Source organism: Sminthopsis crassicaudata, chromosome 4 (genome assembly GCF_048593235.1).
Source record: "Sminthopsis crassicaudata isolate SCR6 chromosome 4, ASM4859323v1, whole genome shotgun sequence".
Lineage (NCBI taxonomy): Eukaryota > Metazoa > Chordata > Mammalia > Dasyuromorphia > Dasyuridae > Sminthopsis > Sminthopsis crassicaudata.
Genome location: NC_133620.1, coordinates 147551476 through 147571378, shown reverse-complemented (window position 1 = coordinate 147571378; position 19903 = coordinate 147551476). Strand labels below are relative to the sequence as shown.

The 19903-nt window shown below is 34.8% G+C and overlaps 1 protein-coding gene across 1 annotated transcript in view; it reads left to right on the top strand.

Moving 5' to 3' along the window:
• RAB32 (RAB32, member RAS oncogene family) overlaps positions 1-19601 on the top strand; it is a 49488-nt gene extending 29887 nt beyond the window's left edge. Inside the window, exons 2-3 of the mRNA XM_074309605.1 lie at positions 11992-12269; positions 14750-19601. Of these exons, the coding sequence (XP_074165706.1) occupies positions 11992-12269; positions 14750-14896 (425 nt within the window). The 3' untranslated portion in view covers positions 14897-19601. The remainder of the gene's footprint in view (positions 1-11991; positions 12270-14749) is intronic.
• The last annotated feature ends 302 nt before the right edge of the window (positions 19602-19903 follow it).

Sequence of the window (19903 nt, the reverse complement as noted above, 5' to 3'; positions counted from 1 at the left end):
GGAAAGAAGGGGTCATACTCAAAAGACATTGCAAAGATGAAATCAACAGTCCTTTGCAGTGGCTTCGATAAAGGGAAGGAGAGATAATGAAGAGATGAGGTTGTGGGCCTGAAGGCCTCAAAAGATGGGGTTATCTTGTTTAGTAATACAGCAGGTAGAAGGGGGAGGTATGGTCTAGAAAAAAAGATAATAAATAAGAGGAGTAAGGTCTAGGGGAAAAGATAATGAGTTTCATTTTGAACATACTGAGTTCAAAATGTCTACTGGATATCCAGTTGGAGATATCTGAAAGGCAGTTGGAATTATGAAATTGGAGTTCAGCAGAGAGGTTAAGGCAATATATGTAATTTTGAAAATCTTTAGTTTGAGATTTCTCTTACTTGATTCTCACAAATTTGTCAAAGTAGGTACTATGATCATAAGTCTCACTTACAGAAGAAGAAGCAAAAGACCAGAATGGCTAAGAGGCTTCACCATACCACCAAGCTAGTTAAAATAGCAAGCCATATTCAAGCTAACTTTTTTTGTCTCCAACCCTGTAACCCTCTTTTATAATATTATATTCTTCTGAATATAGAAGTTAAATGATAGGAAAATTTAAGACTTTCTAAGATTAGCAACTCTATTTGTAGCAAAGTAATGACCCTCATTTTGAAATATTGCTGGTTTATTAGGTAGCAACAAATGAGAAAAATGGCAAAACCTAGAGAACAGCAGATATGGCCTATAGAGTACAGGAAGAACAGGGGCTGCCTTGATCATTGGGAGGCTTTGGGGAAGATGTGAGATTGGGGGTGGACCTTAGAATATTGGGAGGGCTTGGTTGGAGAGGGGTAGGTAAGCATTCCTGAACAGAAAACTAGAAGTACCACAATGTATGGATACAGTGTCTGGAAAGTATGAGTTCACTAAAGATAACAAATGATTTGGCGGGCCAAGCTAGAACCAAAGGCTCTTTTGAGCAATGAAAAAGTAGTGTGGATCAGGATCTGGACACCTTTATGTAACTGGCAGTTACAATTACTAGTCTGTCCTAGACCCACCAGAGTACCTTTGACCACTGTCCTTTGCAGTGTGAACTCTACCCGGCTCACCTCCTCTGAGGCTTTCTAAGGTCTCTGGCCACAATCTCTTGAATCTATAGCTTAATAACCGGTAGCGCACTCAAGAACAACCACGTGTAATCTTAAAAGCCTTTATTGTACCTACTCACATAATGCCCTAACTGATGCCCTGACTTGTTGGTTCCCGAGTGAACACCTGGTCAGAAGATCCAAGTGTTCACTACCAAAACCCTTACCTCTTTTGGCTACCCATCTTGGCTTGGCCACCCAGACTAGGGAGCCAGGGTGAAGAGCCCGAGGTTAAAGAGAGCGACTGCTGCCTGCAGTGGGCTTATAAAGGGCCTGTGAGGTCACACACACAGCCAATCAGCGAGAGAGTCACCCATTACGAAGCTATCTCAATATGGCCAGGATCCCGCCCAAGGGCAGTCCTAATATCCACAGAAGTTACTTCCGGGCCTCAATCTCCCGATGCGCTGTGGCACCCATTTAAAGGCCCCTTACACCTTTATCCTGTAGGTAATAAGGAGTTGTTCTAAGTTTTTAAACAGAATGATAATGAAAGTAAAATTTTGGGAAAATGAATCTCCGTGTTATATATAAGAAGCTGGATTGGAAGCTGATTAGGAAACCATTGAAAAGTTAATCCTTGAACAAGCTGATTATAGAAAGATTTGGAAAGATTTACATGAACTGATGCTGAAGGAAACAAGCAGAACCAGGAATACATTGTACACAGCAAGATTGTGTGATGATCAACTATGAAAGACTTGGTTCTTCTCAATGCTTTTGGATCCAAAGCAATTCCAATAGACTTTGGACAGAAAATGCCATCTGTAACCAGAGAAAAAACTAAGGAGACTGAATGTAAATCAACACATACTATGTTTACTTTTTTTAAAAAAATCTCTCCCATGGTTTTTCCCATTTACTCTGATTTTTCTCTCCCAACATAATTCACAAAACAATGTGTATTAAAAATAAAGTTTAAAAAAAAGGAAATAAATCCTGATGTGATGTAAAGATGGGGAACTAAAATAATAGCAGTAAAAAGAAAGGAGTGGATGAAAGTCATGTAAAGAGAGAACTGGTGACTAGATATGGAGGGGAAAAGTAAAGATGAATCAGATTTCAAGACAGAATATTAGACATAGGCAGTAATACTATGGGTATCTTTGTGTCATAACATAGGCCTTTGGGCTATATACCCTCACTCTCAGGTAGATCTGCAGCTCCTAACATGCTGCCATGAATATGTCATCTTTTCTCTCTTTTTCTCTGTCCCCTCTCTCTTGTTCTGGGAACAGATTGATCAGTCTGGGAACAAAATCAAATTAACACTGTCCGTTCTTCTGCATCATTCCATCATACTGGGATTTTATCCATTCCTAGCAAATACTTGGCCAGCCAGGTGGCACAGTGCTAGGCCTGGAGGTCCAGACTCATGTTCCTGAGTTCAGATCTGGCTCAGATACTAACTAGCTGTGTGACTCTAGGCAAAGTACTTAAATTTCAGTTTGCCTCAGTTTCCTCATCTGTAAAATGAGTGGGAGAAGAAAATGACAAAACACTCCCATATCTTTGCCTTGAGAATCCTAAATGGGGTCACAAAGAGTTGCACAGACTAAAAAATAACTGAACAACAACAAAGCAAACACTTCCTTCTATGTGTAGTCTCCCCTTAATAAAATATAGGTTCTTAGAAGACAGAGACTATCATTTTTATGTCTGTATCCCAAGAAGTTTTGTTGTTGCTGTGGTAGTGGGTTTTTTTTTTCCCCATTACTGGAGAAAGCTGTTTTGTATGGTCAATGATAGTTTCTTGTGTGTTAATTTTAAGCTGAGGGAACATTGTGTATCTCTTGACATTTTAGGACTAGGGTTCATGGATATGGAGAGATATGGAGAGTTGCTTCCAGAATATTAGTTGATGTTGTGAAAGTAGATTTGTTACTCATGGTCCTGTGATGTTCTTATGGCATCCAAACAAGTTTCATTTGGCAGTGGCCTGTAACCTAGGTAGAAGCTCTCAAGTTTATAAAAATAGGCTTGGTAATTAAAGTCCGAAATAGAAAATTTAAGGGATTCCTGCTGTGGATAGCATTTGGTTCTTTGGCCTGCCTTTAGCTATGGAACAAGCATGTGTGCATCTTACATCATCTCCTTTTCCACCTGCTAGTTCTCCATTAGGCAGGCAATTTCTTCTTGACCTTAAGAAAATCATTTTTGGGTCTCAGTTTAACTATATGTGAAATGAACAGATTATATTAGATCTAGTTCTAAATCCAGAGCCCTCCTCACTTCAAAAATTAGTCAGTCTGGCCCAAAAAAATTTTAACAAAGTAAGGATTTTACTTATTTTTTGAGCCAGTAACAATGACCTCCTTGTTCCTGACATAAAGTACTCTCTCTCCACTCCAGCCATTTTCACTGAGAGTTTCCCTACTCCCTCTCTCTGATACTGGAAATGCTCTCCCTTTCTTCATCCCTGGGTCTTGGATTCCCTAGTTTCATTTATGTCACCTTCTACATACAGGAAACCTTTCCCAATCTTCCTTGATTCTGGGACTTTCTTAAGCCCTGATTATTTCTTGTTTATACTATTTGTAGCTTGTTTTACATGATTATTTGCATGTTGTCTCCTAAGCTCTTTGGGGAGTAGGGCCTGTCTTTAACCTTTCTTTGTATTCCCAACACTTAGCATTTTTACCTGGCACATAGTAGGTGTTTAATAAATGTTTTTTTTGACTGGCTAGATAATCTGAATTTAGTACAAACATATCTTTGCTCCTTTCTTTTGATTTTTTTTTTTTTCATTTTAGCTATAGACCTTGTCCTGTTTTGATGAAAGAACATAGCGGATGTATTATTGTTTGGTTTTATTTAGAAAAGTCAGTCTTGTGCCATAAGCCTGAGACCTTTGGAGAAAAACTATTAGTCACTGGAATTAGAAGTACAAGTAAAACTTCTTGAATCCTCACTAGGTGTGCAGTACAATAAATTGGGCCTGTAGTTAGGAAGGCCTAACTTCAAATTCAGCCTCAGATCCTGGACAAGTCAGGTATCTTTGTAAAATGAGGATCATAATAACATCTACCTCCCAGGATTGTTGTGAGGATCAAATGTGATATTTATAAAGTGCTTAGTCCAGTGCTCAGTATATAATATGTGCTATTATTATCATTTATTAAAGGCTCTTGATTATTGGCTTATGAAATCCTGGCTCTGCTTAAGTACATTCCTTTTCTAGGTAGTAAATGGCTAAAATGCTGGATCTGGAGTCAGGAAGATTTGAATTGAAATGTGGTTTCAGATACTTAGAAGCTGTGTGACTCTGGATAAATCCTTTAGTACTATCTGCCTCAGTTTCCTCATCTGTAATATGGAAATAATAATAGCACCTATCTCACAGAGATGATGAGAATGAAAGGAGATAATATTTATAAAGCACTTAGCATGTAGTAGGCTCTATATTAATGCTTATTACTTCCCTTTCTCCTCCTTCCTCAATTTGATTTTTACAACAAACTTTTGAATTAGGTGCTACTATAATTAATTCATATTTTACAGATGATGAACCTGAGGCTGAGATAGTCTAAATAACTACCCCAGAATCAGCTCACTCAGTTTTTGGATATCTGAAGCAGAATCTAAATTCTGGTCTTCTGACTCAAGTCCAGTGCTCTCTGTTTCTGTATGCTAAGTAGATTACCACTGAAAACAAACAGTTATGATCTGTAATTCATGGAGAAAATTGCTGTACTTAAAACATAATCCATATTAAAAAGATTACCTTTTGCCAGTTGACTCTATGAACCTCTTCCTGACATGGCATTAGTTGACAAATGTGTGCTATATTAGTCTTTACAGATAACACATATGTGCATTTAAGACACACCTAAAAATGCCTTTATAACAGAGTTTATGAATTCTGTCTGTATATATGTCACCTTGAACTTAATTGAAATAGACTTGTGGAGTTTAGCTTTAAAAGGAACCTTAGTAGTTTAGTCTAACCTTTTCATTTCATAGATAAGGAAACTGGGCCCCAAAAAGATGGGCTCGACAGGTGATAAGTAGCATAGCCAGGTTTGAATTCCACTTTAGCAAACTGTAGCTTTCTCCTTTTCCCCCAAATTCAGAAATATTGGGGTATTTATGCTCACCATGTTGTACCTAGTACTGCTTTAAGACAGTGTTCTGTTTAACTCAGTGGAATTTATTATATACGATATACAAAGACTGTGCTATGCCCTAATAGAATACAAGGATAGGCAAAATATAGCCCATGCTTTCAAAGTTTATAGTCTAATAGAGGAATATGGATCTACACACTAATAATTGATCCCAGGGAGAGCGAAATACAGAAGACAGGTCCAAGCAAATTGCTGAGAAATATGAGGGGAGAAAGTACCCTTTTGTTTTGATGGAGAAGATAATTTTTCCAAAGGACTCATGTTTGTAATGAATTTTCTTTTTCTTTTTCAGTGGATGGGGGAGGGAGAGAATTCAGAACTGAAAATAAAATTGGAGTACAAATTAAAAAGAAAGAACATGGAGAATAGGACAAGTATCATAGAACTAGAGAATGGTCACTGTCCCAATTTTCCTAAAAGGAAAGATTACAGAATTAAATTGGCCAGTGTGCTAGACTGATTCTTCGCAATTTTCTGATATATTATTAAAGAGATTTTAAATGGTTTTTTTAAAAATGTGTTTAACAGAAAGTAGTCCAGGCTGGGGAGAATATAGAATGGATGAGGAGGAATGACACTGGTCAAGGCTGGATTGATGGGTTGGAACAGAATTCTGGAAGTCCAAAATTATGTTAATGATTAAAGAAAATGTTAGGCAAGTCGGTCCAATGGTTGCCTGTTTTTACTGTATATACTAATCAATAACTACTAGACTCAAAATCATCGCGTTTTGCCAACAGCCTTCAGTAAAAATGCCAACTATATCAATGAAACCATTTGATTGCACTTGTGAACTGTTTCCAAGCAACTAATTTGCTAATGATTGTTGGATATGCTTAAAAGAACTTGGGGAGTGGAGGTAAAATCTAGAAAAGAGGATTTAGGGGGTAGGCAGAGTGATGGTAACAGCCATTAGAAGATTTTCTTATTTTAGCTCCACCAGACCAAGAAGTTCTAGGTGTATTTGAGGTAATTCTTTTAGGAACACCAAGCTTAGAGTCAAGAGGACAAAGTATAAATCCTTGCACTGCAACTGATCATGGTATAACTTAATCCCTTTCTTCCTTGGCTCTCTTATCTCTAAAATATCAAGATAAAATACAGTAATTTAACTTTAAGATGGCATGTTTTTAAAGACATACATTTAGAAAAAATATTGCCATTAATTAAGATGGTAACCCATTACTAACTCTAATGTTAATCATTCATAGCTGTTAATAAACTTGCTAATTGATGATCTTCTCTATAATCTCTTTGCCAGTGAATGTGAAGATGGCGAATACAAATGCTTCTAAATTCTCTTCCATTCCAACTCCCCAGTATGTTTCAAAGCTGTACCAGTTATTCAATCCCAGATGCCACCTCCCTGGTAGAGGCTCTTCATTACCCCCATCTGGCTTATTGCAATATGCTAATAAATCTTCCCACCTCTTTTCTCCTTTTTCCATTCCATTCTTCACACTACTGCCATAGTCACCTTTTTTTTACATAAAATTATTCACATCACTTCTTTGCTCAAAAATTTCCTGTGACTTCCTGTTCCTTATCAAATAAAGTTCAAATTCTTTAGCCTAGTATTTGAGGCCTTGCATAGCTAGTAATTTAATAACTAACATGTAAATAATTCATTAAGTTTCTTAAAGTGATTCACAAATATTATTTCATTGGAGGCTTACAGCAATCCCAGGAGTTAGGTACTGTCATTATACCCATTTTTCAGATAAGAAAACTTTGGTGGACCAAGATTAAATGGCTTCCTTGAGTCACATTTTTAGTGTCTGCCTGAAGCAAGATTTGAACTGAATTCTTCCTAACTCTGCATCTAACATGACACTTTGTTCTTTTCAAATTTCTCTCAATAACCATTTCTGTATGGAATTTATTTTCCAACTAAAATTCCATCCCTTCCTCCCATATTGTGAACTGTTTATAGACTTTTTTCTTTCTTGCTGTTCAAATCCTCCCCATCCTTCAAAACCTTAATGTAAGTCCTGTGTGCTTTAAGAACCAATGTGTGATCTTCTCAGTCTGTTTTCTTTACTTTTCATGATATTTTGTAACTCTCATTTTTTATTCCATTTTGTTCTCTAAGCAGTTATGTGACATTGCCTTTTTTATTTTTTTAAACTATGATGTAATAACCAGTAAGCTCAATGAAGGCAGGTCATGATCATAATTATCTTTCTTTCTCTACCATTACCTAAAGAGTATTTTACCTTTATTATGATGGATGAGTGGCTTCAGTGATTTTTTAAAAAGCATCTCTATTAAAATCAATTATGTGATTTATTAAAGAAACAAAATGGTAGCCATTGGATGGATATAGTCTTAATAGCTTTGGACACATTCTGTGGTCCATATTTATCCTTTTCCTATGGATTGTTTAGATGTATCTGTCAAATGAAATGTCTAAATCAAAGGTAAATCTTTTCTGTAACTAATATTTTTAAATGGTGTCCCAATGAGGCAAGCTTAAATTTCATTCCTATCATTATCAAGACTCAAAGATATAGCCCAATAATGAAGCTAATAGGAAGAACCTTTTCAAAAGGAAATGGAAACAAATACCTATAGGTCTGTCTCTATAAAGCAGTAAAATTGCTTTTGATCTGAGTGCTGTGTTCTGTGTCAAGCTCAGCATAAGCTGTGGGTACATATTAAATGTTAATGAAAAATGGAGTGATTCTATCGTTATAAAATGTCAGCATATGTAGTGAAATCACACTCTAAACAGTTGGCTGACCAGATTTAAATTAGTAATAAAATATGAACATGAAAATGAAACCACACTCATGTATAGGGATTAGATATATTTGGCCAGTTACTGTAATAGGTTTGACTCTGATGTGGCAAGCAGAACTTCAAATGATCCTGGAAGGAGATATTTGTCAAAAGTTAATTAAAATCAGCCATCTTAGTCTGATAAGGATTTTTTCTCTTTTTATGCTACTCTACTATGAAATATTTTTAAGATTATAAAAGTGATGTGGTTTTTAAAAATAAATTTGGGCTATTTATGCATTTTGGAATTGCTTGGCAATAACTAATAGCCCAAGGTCAGGATTGTTTTATTATCCTCTTATTTTGTTTGTTTTGTTTTAAGGCATTCAGGGTTAAATGACTTGCCAAGGCTCACACAGGTAAAAAGAGTCTGAAATCACATTTGAACTCAAATCTACCAGACTCCAGGACTGGTTCTCTATCCATTTTACCACCTAGTTGCCCCTTTATTAAGCTCTTAACTTTGCATTGGTCTTGATCTTCCATCATCTTCAACAACTGCTTAATTTATAAAATATTTATGGCACTGAGATCCAGATGTTCAGTTAAAAGTATAAGTCTGATAGCCAGATTTAATTAACCTGGATGATTGTTAAAGAATTAGCTACTTTGATACTCTTCTTTTTTTTTTTTTTTTAAAAGACTATATTTTCCTAAATTCCTGTGAACATTGTATATTTCAGATACTGTTTACAACAGTGTTCAGTGTTCTTAACTTTTTTTTATGTCTTGGACCCTTTTAGACAATCTGAATTCTGATCCCTTCTGAGAATATTTGCGGGTGCCCAAATATATAGGATTATAATTATTAAGTATATGGTATTACAAAGGAAACCAATTATAATGAAATAATAGTTATCAAAATATTTTTAAAAACAAGGTCATAGACCTTGGATTAAGGCCACCAGATTTAGACCATGCATAGTATTGGTATTACTACAGTGCCTCTGGGGATATTTTGCCAGCACATTTTATATTTTTTATAGTATTTTATTTTTCCAAATACATATAAAGATAATTTTTAACATTTGCAAAACCTTGTATTCAAAATTTTTCTCCCTTCTCCTCAAGACAGCAAGCAATCCGATAGAGGTTAAATTTACAGAACATTTTATATTAAATCCATAAGATAGCATTCTTTAATGGAGAATGAAGAAAACAAACATTGATCCTACTTAGTACCAGGCTCTGGGCTAAGCACTTTACAAATACTTATCCCATTTGATCTTCATAACAAGCCTTAGAAATAGGGGTTCTTGTTATTCACATTTTACAGTTGAGTAAACTCTGGCAAGCAAAGGTTAAGAGACTTGACCAGCATAACAGTTTGTAAGTGTCTGAGGCAAATTTTGAATTCAAATCTTCCAGATTCTAGAGACCCTAGCTCTCCAGTTATTTCTTTCCTCCAAATAAGGATAATTCTGTTTACCTCTGAGTGTAATTCACATTAGTTACTTTATATGAAGGATATTCAGAGCATTGTAAAAAAAAAAAATCAAGATCTTTGTTTATTATGCTATTCTGCTGTAGGTGCTACAGAACTCTTGCCCCTCTGTAATCCTTTTTTACTGTATGACAGACTCTTACTGCTTAAAGAGATCTGCAGTGAATCACATTGAAATGCAAATATAGCTCTTTAATATATGCTTTTCAGCTTGACTTTTGAAGTAAAAGAATAGCTATGCCATGGTTTAAGAAAACCAAACACACAAAACCCCAGAGGCCTGGGCCAAGATGTGAAGAGAAGATGACTAAAGAATATGGGCTAGAATCATATCTTTTTTTTTTTTTTCTTTCACTGTTTCCTTCCCTAATCTTCTGATGAGTTTTATCAGTCTTTTGCTTTTATCATTTTTTTAAAAGGTTCAATTGGTGCGATTACTAGAGGGCTTTTTATTTTTAACTCTGCCTTCTAGTCTCTTAATCTCAGAAAAGGCAGCTCTTCTTATTGGCAGTTGATCTCGGCCCTGTTTAAGGCACTTATGATTTGAATCTTGTTTCATGTGCTCAGATTAGATTAGGCAGTTAAAAGTGATTGTAGATGGTGTAATTGCTAACATTTCTTTTAAATTTGTGAGCGTGTACATATACTTATATAATTTTATCTTCATAAACCAGGAGGTAAGGGTTATTATTATTTCCATTTTATATTTAAGGAAACTGAAGCAAGTGGTAGTTGTGACTTATCACATGAATAGTAAGTGTCTGAGGCAGGCTTCAAATTCATGTCTTTCTGACTTGAGGCCTCATGTTCTATTCACTGTACCAGCTTATGGAAGCACAAATACATACTTCAGCATAATATGTGGTATGGTAAAGCTGAGTTAGCAGACAATCCAGAGACCATATGGTGCTGTCTGTGTTGTTAGTTCAGTAATTTTTCAGGCATTTTCAACTCTTCTTGACTCCACTTGCGGTTTTCTTGGCAAAGACACTAGAGTGATTTGCCATTTCCTTCTCCAGCTCATTTGACAGAGAGTAAAATGACTTACCCAGGGTAACACAGCTAGTGTCTAAGGTCAGATTTGAACTCAGGAAGTTGAGGCTTCCTAAATGTAGGCCCAACATTTTATCTACTGTGTCATTTGACTGCTCTAGACTTCCTTTAAGTCCCAACTAAAATTTTGCTTTCTTCTGGAGGTCTTCTCCAACCCCTCCTACTTCCAGTGCCTTCCTTCTCTTAGTGATTTCCTATGTAACCTATTTATAGCTTGGTTTGACATCCTATTTGCATGACTTCCCCATTAGATTGTAAACTCTTTGAGAGTAAAGATTGTGTTTTGATTCTTTTTTGTTTCTCCCTCACTTAGCAGCACCATGGTGGCAGGTAATAGGTGCTTAATAAATGTGTACATTGATTGGTTGATACTATGTGGTAGGCACAGTGCTAAATGTAGGAAGACACAGAGACAAAACTGAAATCATACCTGACCCTAAGAAACTTAGATTCCAGTGGGTATGGGGAGACAGTCTTTTTTAATGCTTATTTAATATATAATATAAACTCAGCTTACCTAGTACTTACATCTGAAGTAAGTACTGAAGAAGCCAAGCTGGCTTCTACTTCCCTTTTTAAACTTATTTCATATTATTCCCCTTAATCTATTGAAGCAGCCAGGTGGTTCAGTAGATAGAACACTGGGCTTGGAAGTGGGAAGGCCTGAATTAAAATTCTGTCTGACACTTAATAGTTGTATGACCCTCAACAAATCACTTAAAATTATTTAACTTAGTACCTCAACTGGAAAATAATAATAATAATAATAAATATCACATATAATAAACAATAACAGCATATTATTGTTATATTACATAGTTATGTTATATTGTTATTATATATACATATTATTGTTATTATATTACATTGTTATATTTTATATTGTTATTATATGACAACCTATATCGTAGAGTTATTGAGAGGATCAGATGAACTGTCTCTAAAGTAGTTAGCACAGTGTCAGGCATACAGTAGGCATTATATAAATGCTTATTTTTTCCCCTTCCCCTACTGAACACTCTAGCCCAGCTAGTCTGCTGTTGCCTGTGTGTGACATCCCCATCTCCCACCTCTAGGTATCCTTTGTTTCATAGGTTGTGCCTCTATCTTCAGGGCTCAGGTACTGTTTCCTATGGAAGTCTTTGCTGAATTTTCTTCCCAACTTTCCCTAACTCCACTTTCTACTGCTATCCACCCTTCCATCTTCACCCAGCTCTTTTCCTTTTCAAGTACCTAGCATTTACTTATCTTTGTATGTTCTTTTCCTAATAGAATATAGGCTCCTTGAAGAAGATTGTCTTAGTTTTATTTAGAACAAAGCCTTGAACATATTAGCTACTCTATAAATGTTTATTTGATTTGAATGTCTTCAAAAAGAAACATTTGAATTGTGCATTTATTATTATTATTTTTTTTTTGCCCTGAAGATTCTTTCTTGTTAATGTATTTTCAGGTCAAGAACGGTTTGGTAATATGACAAGAGTATACTACAAAGAAGCTGTGGGTGCTTTTGTGGTCTTTGATATCTCAAGAGAATCTACATTTGAGGCGGTTCTCAAATGGAAAAATGATTTGGACAGTAAGGTACAACTTGCAAATGGCATCCCAATTCCTACAGTTCTTCTAGCCAATAAATGTGATCAGAATAAAGACAATAGCCATAGTGCTACTCAGATGGACCAGTTCTGCAAAGAAAATGGCTTTACAGGGTGGTTTGAAACATCTGCAAAGGTAAGGGCCTGGATCTGATGAATTCTGAGTGCAGATTGAAGCATACTTTTTTTCACTTCCATGTTTCTTGTTTTTTATGTTTTATCTTTTTGTAGGAATGGTTTTGCATGGTTTCACTTGTGTAATTGATATTGCTCATCTTCTCAATGAGTGGGGGTAGAATGGGAGAAAAAAAAGAATTTGCAACCTCGTACTTTTTAAAATGAATATTAAAAATAAAATTTTAAAAACTATTAGCTATTCAAAAGCAGAAACTGGATGGCTTGTAGAGAGAATATTTTTTTAGATTTGAGTAGATGGACTTTAAGGTCCCTTTGCTTTTCTAAGATTCTGTAAATTAACTGAATGTATGATGCTTTCATGAAACTCATAGTTTTAACAGATGGAGGAAATGGAATATATTATTCTTAGTACATGCTGCAGAATGGTTTTATTGATCAATTTTAGGTGGTAAGGTAGAAATTCATTTCCATAATTTTCAATTCTTTTTCTGAATAAGGACTTAATTCATAGAATCACTGGGCCCAAACATAAATGTGAGGAATTTAGTCCCCATTTCTCCTGAAACTTCAGTGATACAAGTTACAGAAAAAAGGAGACACTATTGTCCCCTTGGAAACTAGTTGAAAAGACATCGTTGAATCAGTTGTTGTAGAAACTCATTAATGATTAATGATTTCTCTAGGATTGGAAATTTATGAATAATTGCTTGTAGAAATTAGTTTTTACTATGTGAGACTAATAGATATTTGAAATGCCAAAATTTAATATAAAGTATTTATTATTACAGAGGCAACTCATCTATCACATTGTGTAAAACATTTTGAAAGCCTGTTTTCTAAGTATATTACTTAAGTCAAAAAATTATCACAACTGGTAGAATGAGTAAAAGTAATTGATACTGATGCTGGGAGGAGTACCTAAAAATGAAAAAGCATAGCTACTGTTCTATACTATCTATTTCATGATGACTATAAAACATGGAGGAGTATGTTGTGATAGCTTTTCATTCCTTGGAAAATTTTTTATTAATAATTACATAGGTGTCATAACTAATTTGTGCATGATACCCAAAAAACAAGTCTGTACTAAAGGATAAAATAAAAGCAGCCGAGAGAGAACTCATTACATGCTTCAATTAAGAGGCTAGATATATTATCACCACTGGCTCACATCATATACTCAATATTTGGGGCAAAATGGGACTCACAATAAAACATCTGATCTGAACTCTTTTCTTTAGTTTAATTCAGTCTCTGAGAATGAGAAGCAAGGTGGCACAGTGGACAAAATGCCAGGCTTGGAGTTATTTACAAAGTTTCATGTTCTTCAGTTCAAATCTTGCCTATGCTACTTACCAGCTATATGATCTTAGCCTTGTTTGCTTTAGTTTCTTAATCTGTAAAATGTGTTGGGAAAGGAAATGGCAAACCATTCTGATATCTTATCAAGAAAACCCAAAATGGAGTCAGAAGGAGTTGGACTGGAATGAAACAAGACTAGTAATAGCATGATGTTGACTTCTTTCAGGTCATAGGATTTAAGAGCTGTAGTAGTGTGTGAATTTTATAGAGACAAACATGCTTTCATTTTGTGACATCAGTGCTCATTCATATTCATATACTCTTACCTAATGATTTGGAACATCTGATCTTGACCAGATGAAACCAGATTGAGCTTGTTTGTCTACTTTAGTCAATCTTCTTTTAATTCATTGCTAAATTTTGTTCCACTTCAGGGCTGTTTTTTAAAATGTATTTAGCATCAGAATAGCTGTTACGCCAAAGACATATAAGTTTTAGCCCTTTGAAAAGAATATTTCATTGAATATTAGAGTACTGGTGGAGACCAAAAATTTCAGCCCCCATTCAATCTCACAGTGAAGCTAGAGTCAGGTGCCCAGAAGTGCTAAAGAAAGTTATTGAGGGCAGGGTCAAGAATTGACAACTTATTGTTGCAAAATAGAGTAAACCTCTTAAAATAAAGATCTTCAGAAGCACCTGGCTTGATAACAAGAATGTGAAAATTTAATAAGTATTTGGAGCCAGTGATAAAATGTATTTTATGACTTTTCATACTTTTCAGATTGTGTGTATGTATATGGGGATATGCATTTTTTAATCTCCCCCCCTTTTTTTTAAATTAAATTTCATGTTTCATGAGAGCAGGATCATACTTAAACTTAAATTTCCTCCTTATGGAAACAGAGTACTGTATTCTCCAAAATAATCAAGCACTTAAGTTTAAAACAAGGAACTCTTGGAGAATCAGCAAAGTCTTAATTTCTTAAAATGCATCTAATCCTGTTCTTTTCCATTTGTGGAAGAAATCAGGAGAACTTGAAATTTGCCAACCTCTTCCACCATCTTTCCATAATCCTCTCCTAATCCTGTTTTTAAAATGATTTTTCTGATTCTCCTGAGCATCTTTAGTACTCTGAAAGAAAGCTACAATATTGATTTTGTTTTTCTTCATTTCAGGATAATATCAACATAGATGAAGCAGTTCGATTCCTGGTGGAGAATATTCTTGCAAACTATAAAAATTTCCCTAATGAAGATGATGTGGACAAAATAAAGCTGGATCAGAACACTTTGAGGGCAGAGAGTAAATCCCAGTGCTGTTAATCTTTCCCCTACTACATTTTTGGTATAAAATGATGGCTGACTTTATACCTATCAAGATTTAAAGTGAGACTGGATTCCAGATGGATTGCTGTATTGGGACTTTTCATATGGATGATTCTTTAAAATGGCAGGATCTCAGGATGCCTGAACTTCGTTGGAAATGAAATATATAGTAAATTGTTCCTTGCCATGGGTCTAGAAGATGTGTTCAAAGTTTGTCTTGTTCTTTAAACAATGTCAAAATGTTTATGCTTTTTTTTTGTATTTTTTTAAATAAGCAAATAGTTCTACATATGAATTTCCGAGCTGAATTATTTTATTAAGTTTATTACTACAGAAGAAAACTTTACAGTCCTGACTTTGCTAACAGTTTTTATATGTAATTTGCTTTTGTTTCTTTCTTGAAAGATATTCTGGTAGTTTGTCCTATTGATTTAGGCATTTTAACTTTCATTACTCACATAAGTCACAAAGTCCCTTTTTCTGTTTGACAGCATTTGGGTTTTTTAAATATATATACACACATACACATACACAAAAGTTGTGCATTTCATTTTAAACCTTTTAAAGGTTTATAATTTCAACATTGTACTTTCAAGCTTTTTCTAGTCCAGTTAAGCATTCTTTAATTTCTTAATCTGGGATTGATCAAGGGTGACTTTCTAGGGAACTAGTCCTTTCCAGGGAACAATTTTGATAGTTAAGTTTAGACAGCCTTCTCCTACATCCTCTGTATGTGTTCTTACCACAAAGATCTTATTTCAGATTTGATCAGTGGTATAAACCTCACTACTAATAATATTTTAGTGAAACCAGATGACAAAATTAAAAGTTGTGGTCAGTAGAGAATGAAATAACTGGCAAATGAACTAAGATGTTTTACACTATAAGCTTTCAAATAAGCCCTATATAAACATTCTGTTGTCCTTTAAAATAGAGTAGTAGAGAAACTGAAGGCCAAATCACTTGTTTTCACACCTATTTTTTTGAATGAAATTGTCACTTATTAGAAAAGAATGTTTTGATGATTAATATAGTTTTTGGGTAACAAAGAAATATTAATGCCCTTTTAAAAACTTAACAGTGTCTACTTACATGAAAATATCTTGTTTTAAGGGATTCACTGGATTTAGATAAAATGTTTTCTGCCTTATTTAAGGGAAGCCTTAATACTCTTCAAGAATTAAATTTTTGTATAACATAACCATTGCCTAGTTACAACTGTATATCTCTAGGCAGTTAAGGATTATAGTGGATATGGGGCTGCAATTGGAGTTACGAGTTGAATTCAGGTCCTGCCTCATATACTTAATTGAGGGAATATATCCATTGGTAAGGTCAATTAACACTCAGCCTCAATTTCTTCAACTTTCAAATGTTGACACTAAAACCTACCTCACAATGCTATTATGAGGAAAACATGTAGTGTTTTTGAAACCTCAAAACCCTATATGATGATAGCAATTACTATTTTTAGAGAGAACACTTGGGAGCATGAAAAGCCTCAGACTACTCTAGTTTTTGATGTGTGAATAATTAGAAACATAAGGAAAAAAAATGGCTTCTACATTGCCTCAGTTTTCATGGGGAAAGGACTCAGTTGTCAGAGGCCGTAAAGTGCAACTATCTTGTCTTATAGTTTTTGTCTGTAGAGTTAATACAATATTCCAGTTCTTATTTAAGAAAATAAACACAGACAAAAGACATTGAACTTTTTAAGGTATGCATCCATGATATCAAAATTGATTTTCAAGTTAACAGAAAAGAATCTTAGAATTTTAACCAAGTGACATTTGCCATTTTAACAGTAAGTAACCATGCTTTCCTGTAGAGCTTTTTTTCAAAATGCATCTTTAGGGATCTTGAATGAGTCTTAAATACATTTTGTACTTTCTTTCCACACTACACAAGAAATGTGTTGGGGAAGGGGCAACTAGATGGTGCAATGAATAAAACACCAACTTTGGAGTCAAAAGGACCCTAATTCAAATCCAGACTCAGAGGCTTAATCCTCATCAGCTGTGTGACCCTGCTCAAGTCATTTACCCCTAATTGCCTCAACAGCAAAAAAGAAAAAGAAGAAATGTGTTGGGATGAACTCTAAACTGGATGTTACTGGGTTTGAATAGAAAATCAGTTCTGGAATTAAAAGGACCTGAATTCAAATCCAGACACAGACACTTAACACTTCTTAGCTGTGTGACCCTGGACAAGATATTTAACCCTTGATTGCCTCAGCAACAACAACAACAAAAAAAAAAGAAATGTGTTGAGGTGAATGCTGAAATGGCTGATTCTCAGTTTGAAATTATCATAATAACCAAATGACTTGAATCATCTCATTGGTACCTTATATGTTGCTTCAGGGGTGTGTGTGTTTACGATTGAGCATGACCAAAATAACAAAACCAGCTTGAGAATCAAGTGACTTGTGATCTTTCCAGATCCTTATTTTATTCTTGTTGATTTAAGCATTCCACATTTTTGTGCTTTGGTTTACCCTATATAAAAATGGCAACAATATTCTTAGAGCTTGAGAATAGATTCACTTCATCTTTGTTTTATGGTGTTTTTTGTGTGGGGGGTCCTTTCAGTTCTCTACAGCTAGAAATGTATGTTTTTAGTGTTTTCCTTGAGCACTTTTTTATGCAAGACCTTTTGGGGAATATAGCAAATAAAACATAGCTTTGCCTGTGCAGTGCTTAGCATAAGTAGGGGAAGGAAGGCATGTGGGCATTTAGGTGTTAGAATAGATAAAGTGATGGACTTGAAATCAGGATAAACCTGAGTTTTAATCTGGTGTTTCTGTGTGACCTCAGAAATTCATTTAACATTGCCTCAATTTCCTGATTTATAAAATGATGATAATGATAATAGGACCTATTTGTTATAGGTAAAGCACTTTGCAAACCTTAAAAACTCTATGTTGCTGCTATTTGGGCAATTAGATATTTTGCTAAGTAGGTTGCTTGGCCTGGAATCCCAAAGATGTGAGTTCAAATCCAGCCTTAGACATTTAATAGTTGTGTGACCTTAGGCAGGCCATTTAATCTGTTTGTCTTCATGTCCTGAAAAAGGAGATGGCCAATCACTCCAGCATTTTTGCCAAGAAAACCCCATGGACACTATGGTCTATGGGACCATGAAGAATCAGACATGATTCCATAATTGAACAACAAATGCCAGCAATTAGCTATTATTATGGCCAATACTGTAATTTTGAGGTAGTGCTAAGAAGAGGCAAAAAATAACAGGACATCTCACCAAAACTTAACCACAGCCTGAGGGAAGGGAGGAGAATCTGAAAATGTATTTGAGTTGGGTCTTCAATGCCTTCCTATCCTACAGGTGGAAATTGGAAGATGGGAATTGATCATAGGGAGGCACTTTAGAAAGAAGAATATAAGCAAAAATCCTTTTGACAACAGGTGTAAATTTAGAATAGGTATTGTCAAACATTCATAAAGAGAAGGAATGTTATTGGCTTGTTCTCTTTCAAAAGGAGCAGCATTTGTATAACTTTACAAAGAACAGTGTGTTTTTACATGCAATTTCATTAGACTTTTACTCCTACCTTTTTAGATATTATCCCTCTTATATGGAGGAAGAAACTAAGACTCCAGAGGCTTAGAGTCTTGCTTATTGTCTTGCAGCTAATAATTTTGAATTCAAGTCTTTCTGGATTCCCAATCTAGCACTGTTTCTTCATCATGCTGCGTTCATATCAATTAAGGCACTGAAAGAAACACAGATTCCCTAGCTAAGTAAAAATAAGTATATTCCCTATCAGTGAATCATTATCATTAGCACTTAATAAATGTTAATTAAGAGCTATCATTCATATAGTACTTTAAAATTTGCAGAGCTCTGAAAATATGTTCTCATTTTTTTTCTCATAGCAACCATGTCTATATTGCATGAGCACCTCAAAGATTTCAGTCAACTAAGGACACAGAGAAATATAGTAGATGGAGCTGACTCTTGGGTCAGAAGTAACTGTTAAGTGATTCCTTAGCCCTTGGTTTCCTCATCTCTAAAATGAGGAGGTTGGACCAGATGGCCTCTGAGAGCCTTTCCATTTTTAGGCCTGTGATCTTGTCCTAACTAATAAGACCATATCATATATATAGCTAATATGTGTCAGAGTTCAGATCTGAATTTAGATTTTTCTGACTCCCTATTTACTACTCCCTGTAATACATAGCCCTATAAAAGCTATGATTTTAGATTGCCATTTAATTTGCCAAAGTTGGACAGTTCTTTAAAGTTATGAAATAGAAGCTCTGGGACTATATGCTATGACTAAAGATTTATATTTGTCTTTTAAAAATAAGATTATTTTATGATTCAGGAAAAAGCAATCTTGATCATAACGTACCTGTAAATTTCTTTACTTACCAGAGTATTTTATCCTAGAAAACTAGAAGAAATATTGAGATTCCTTTGAGACAAATCTTTTATTACCTCTTTTCTCCCTCTGTCTTCTCTTCATATACCTTTTTAAAAGAGGTAATAAAGGTATCTTTGTTGTTTTTGCAGCAGGACTAAAGAAATTAGTAAACAAGTTGTGGAATGAGCCCAAGCAAGAGGTTTGAAAATGTATGTGAGGAAAAAAAAACATAATAAAAGTCTTAATTTTGTTATGCTGTATGATAGAATCATATTCTTTTAAAAGACTTTGTTCATTAATAAAATATGAAATGACGACTTTGTTTACCATTAATTTTGTTGTCATTACATTTGAACAATTTTAATTTTAGATATTGACCCAAATAATACTTCATTTAAAAAGGCCGGATGGATGGATGACTGGGATGAGAGATTACCATTTTGGCAAACCAAAGTCCATCTAATCAAATCCCACCTTCTTGTAGGGAAACCATGAAGTCTGTCTTCTTTTTCCTCTAAGATTACTGTCCTTTTATATGATATAGATCTTGTATGTACATGTTTATTTACATAGTGTTCCCCATTACAATCTGAGTTCCTAAAGAGCAAAAGGACCAT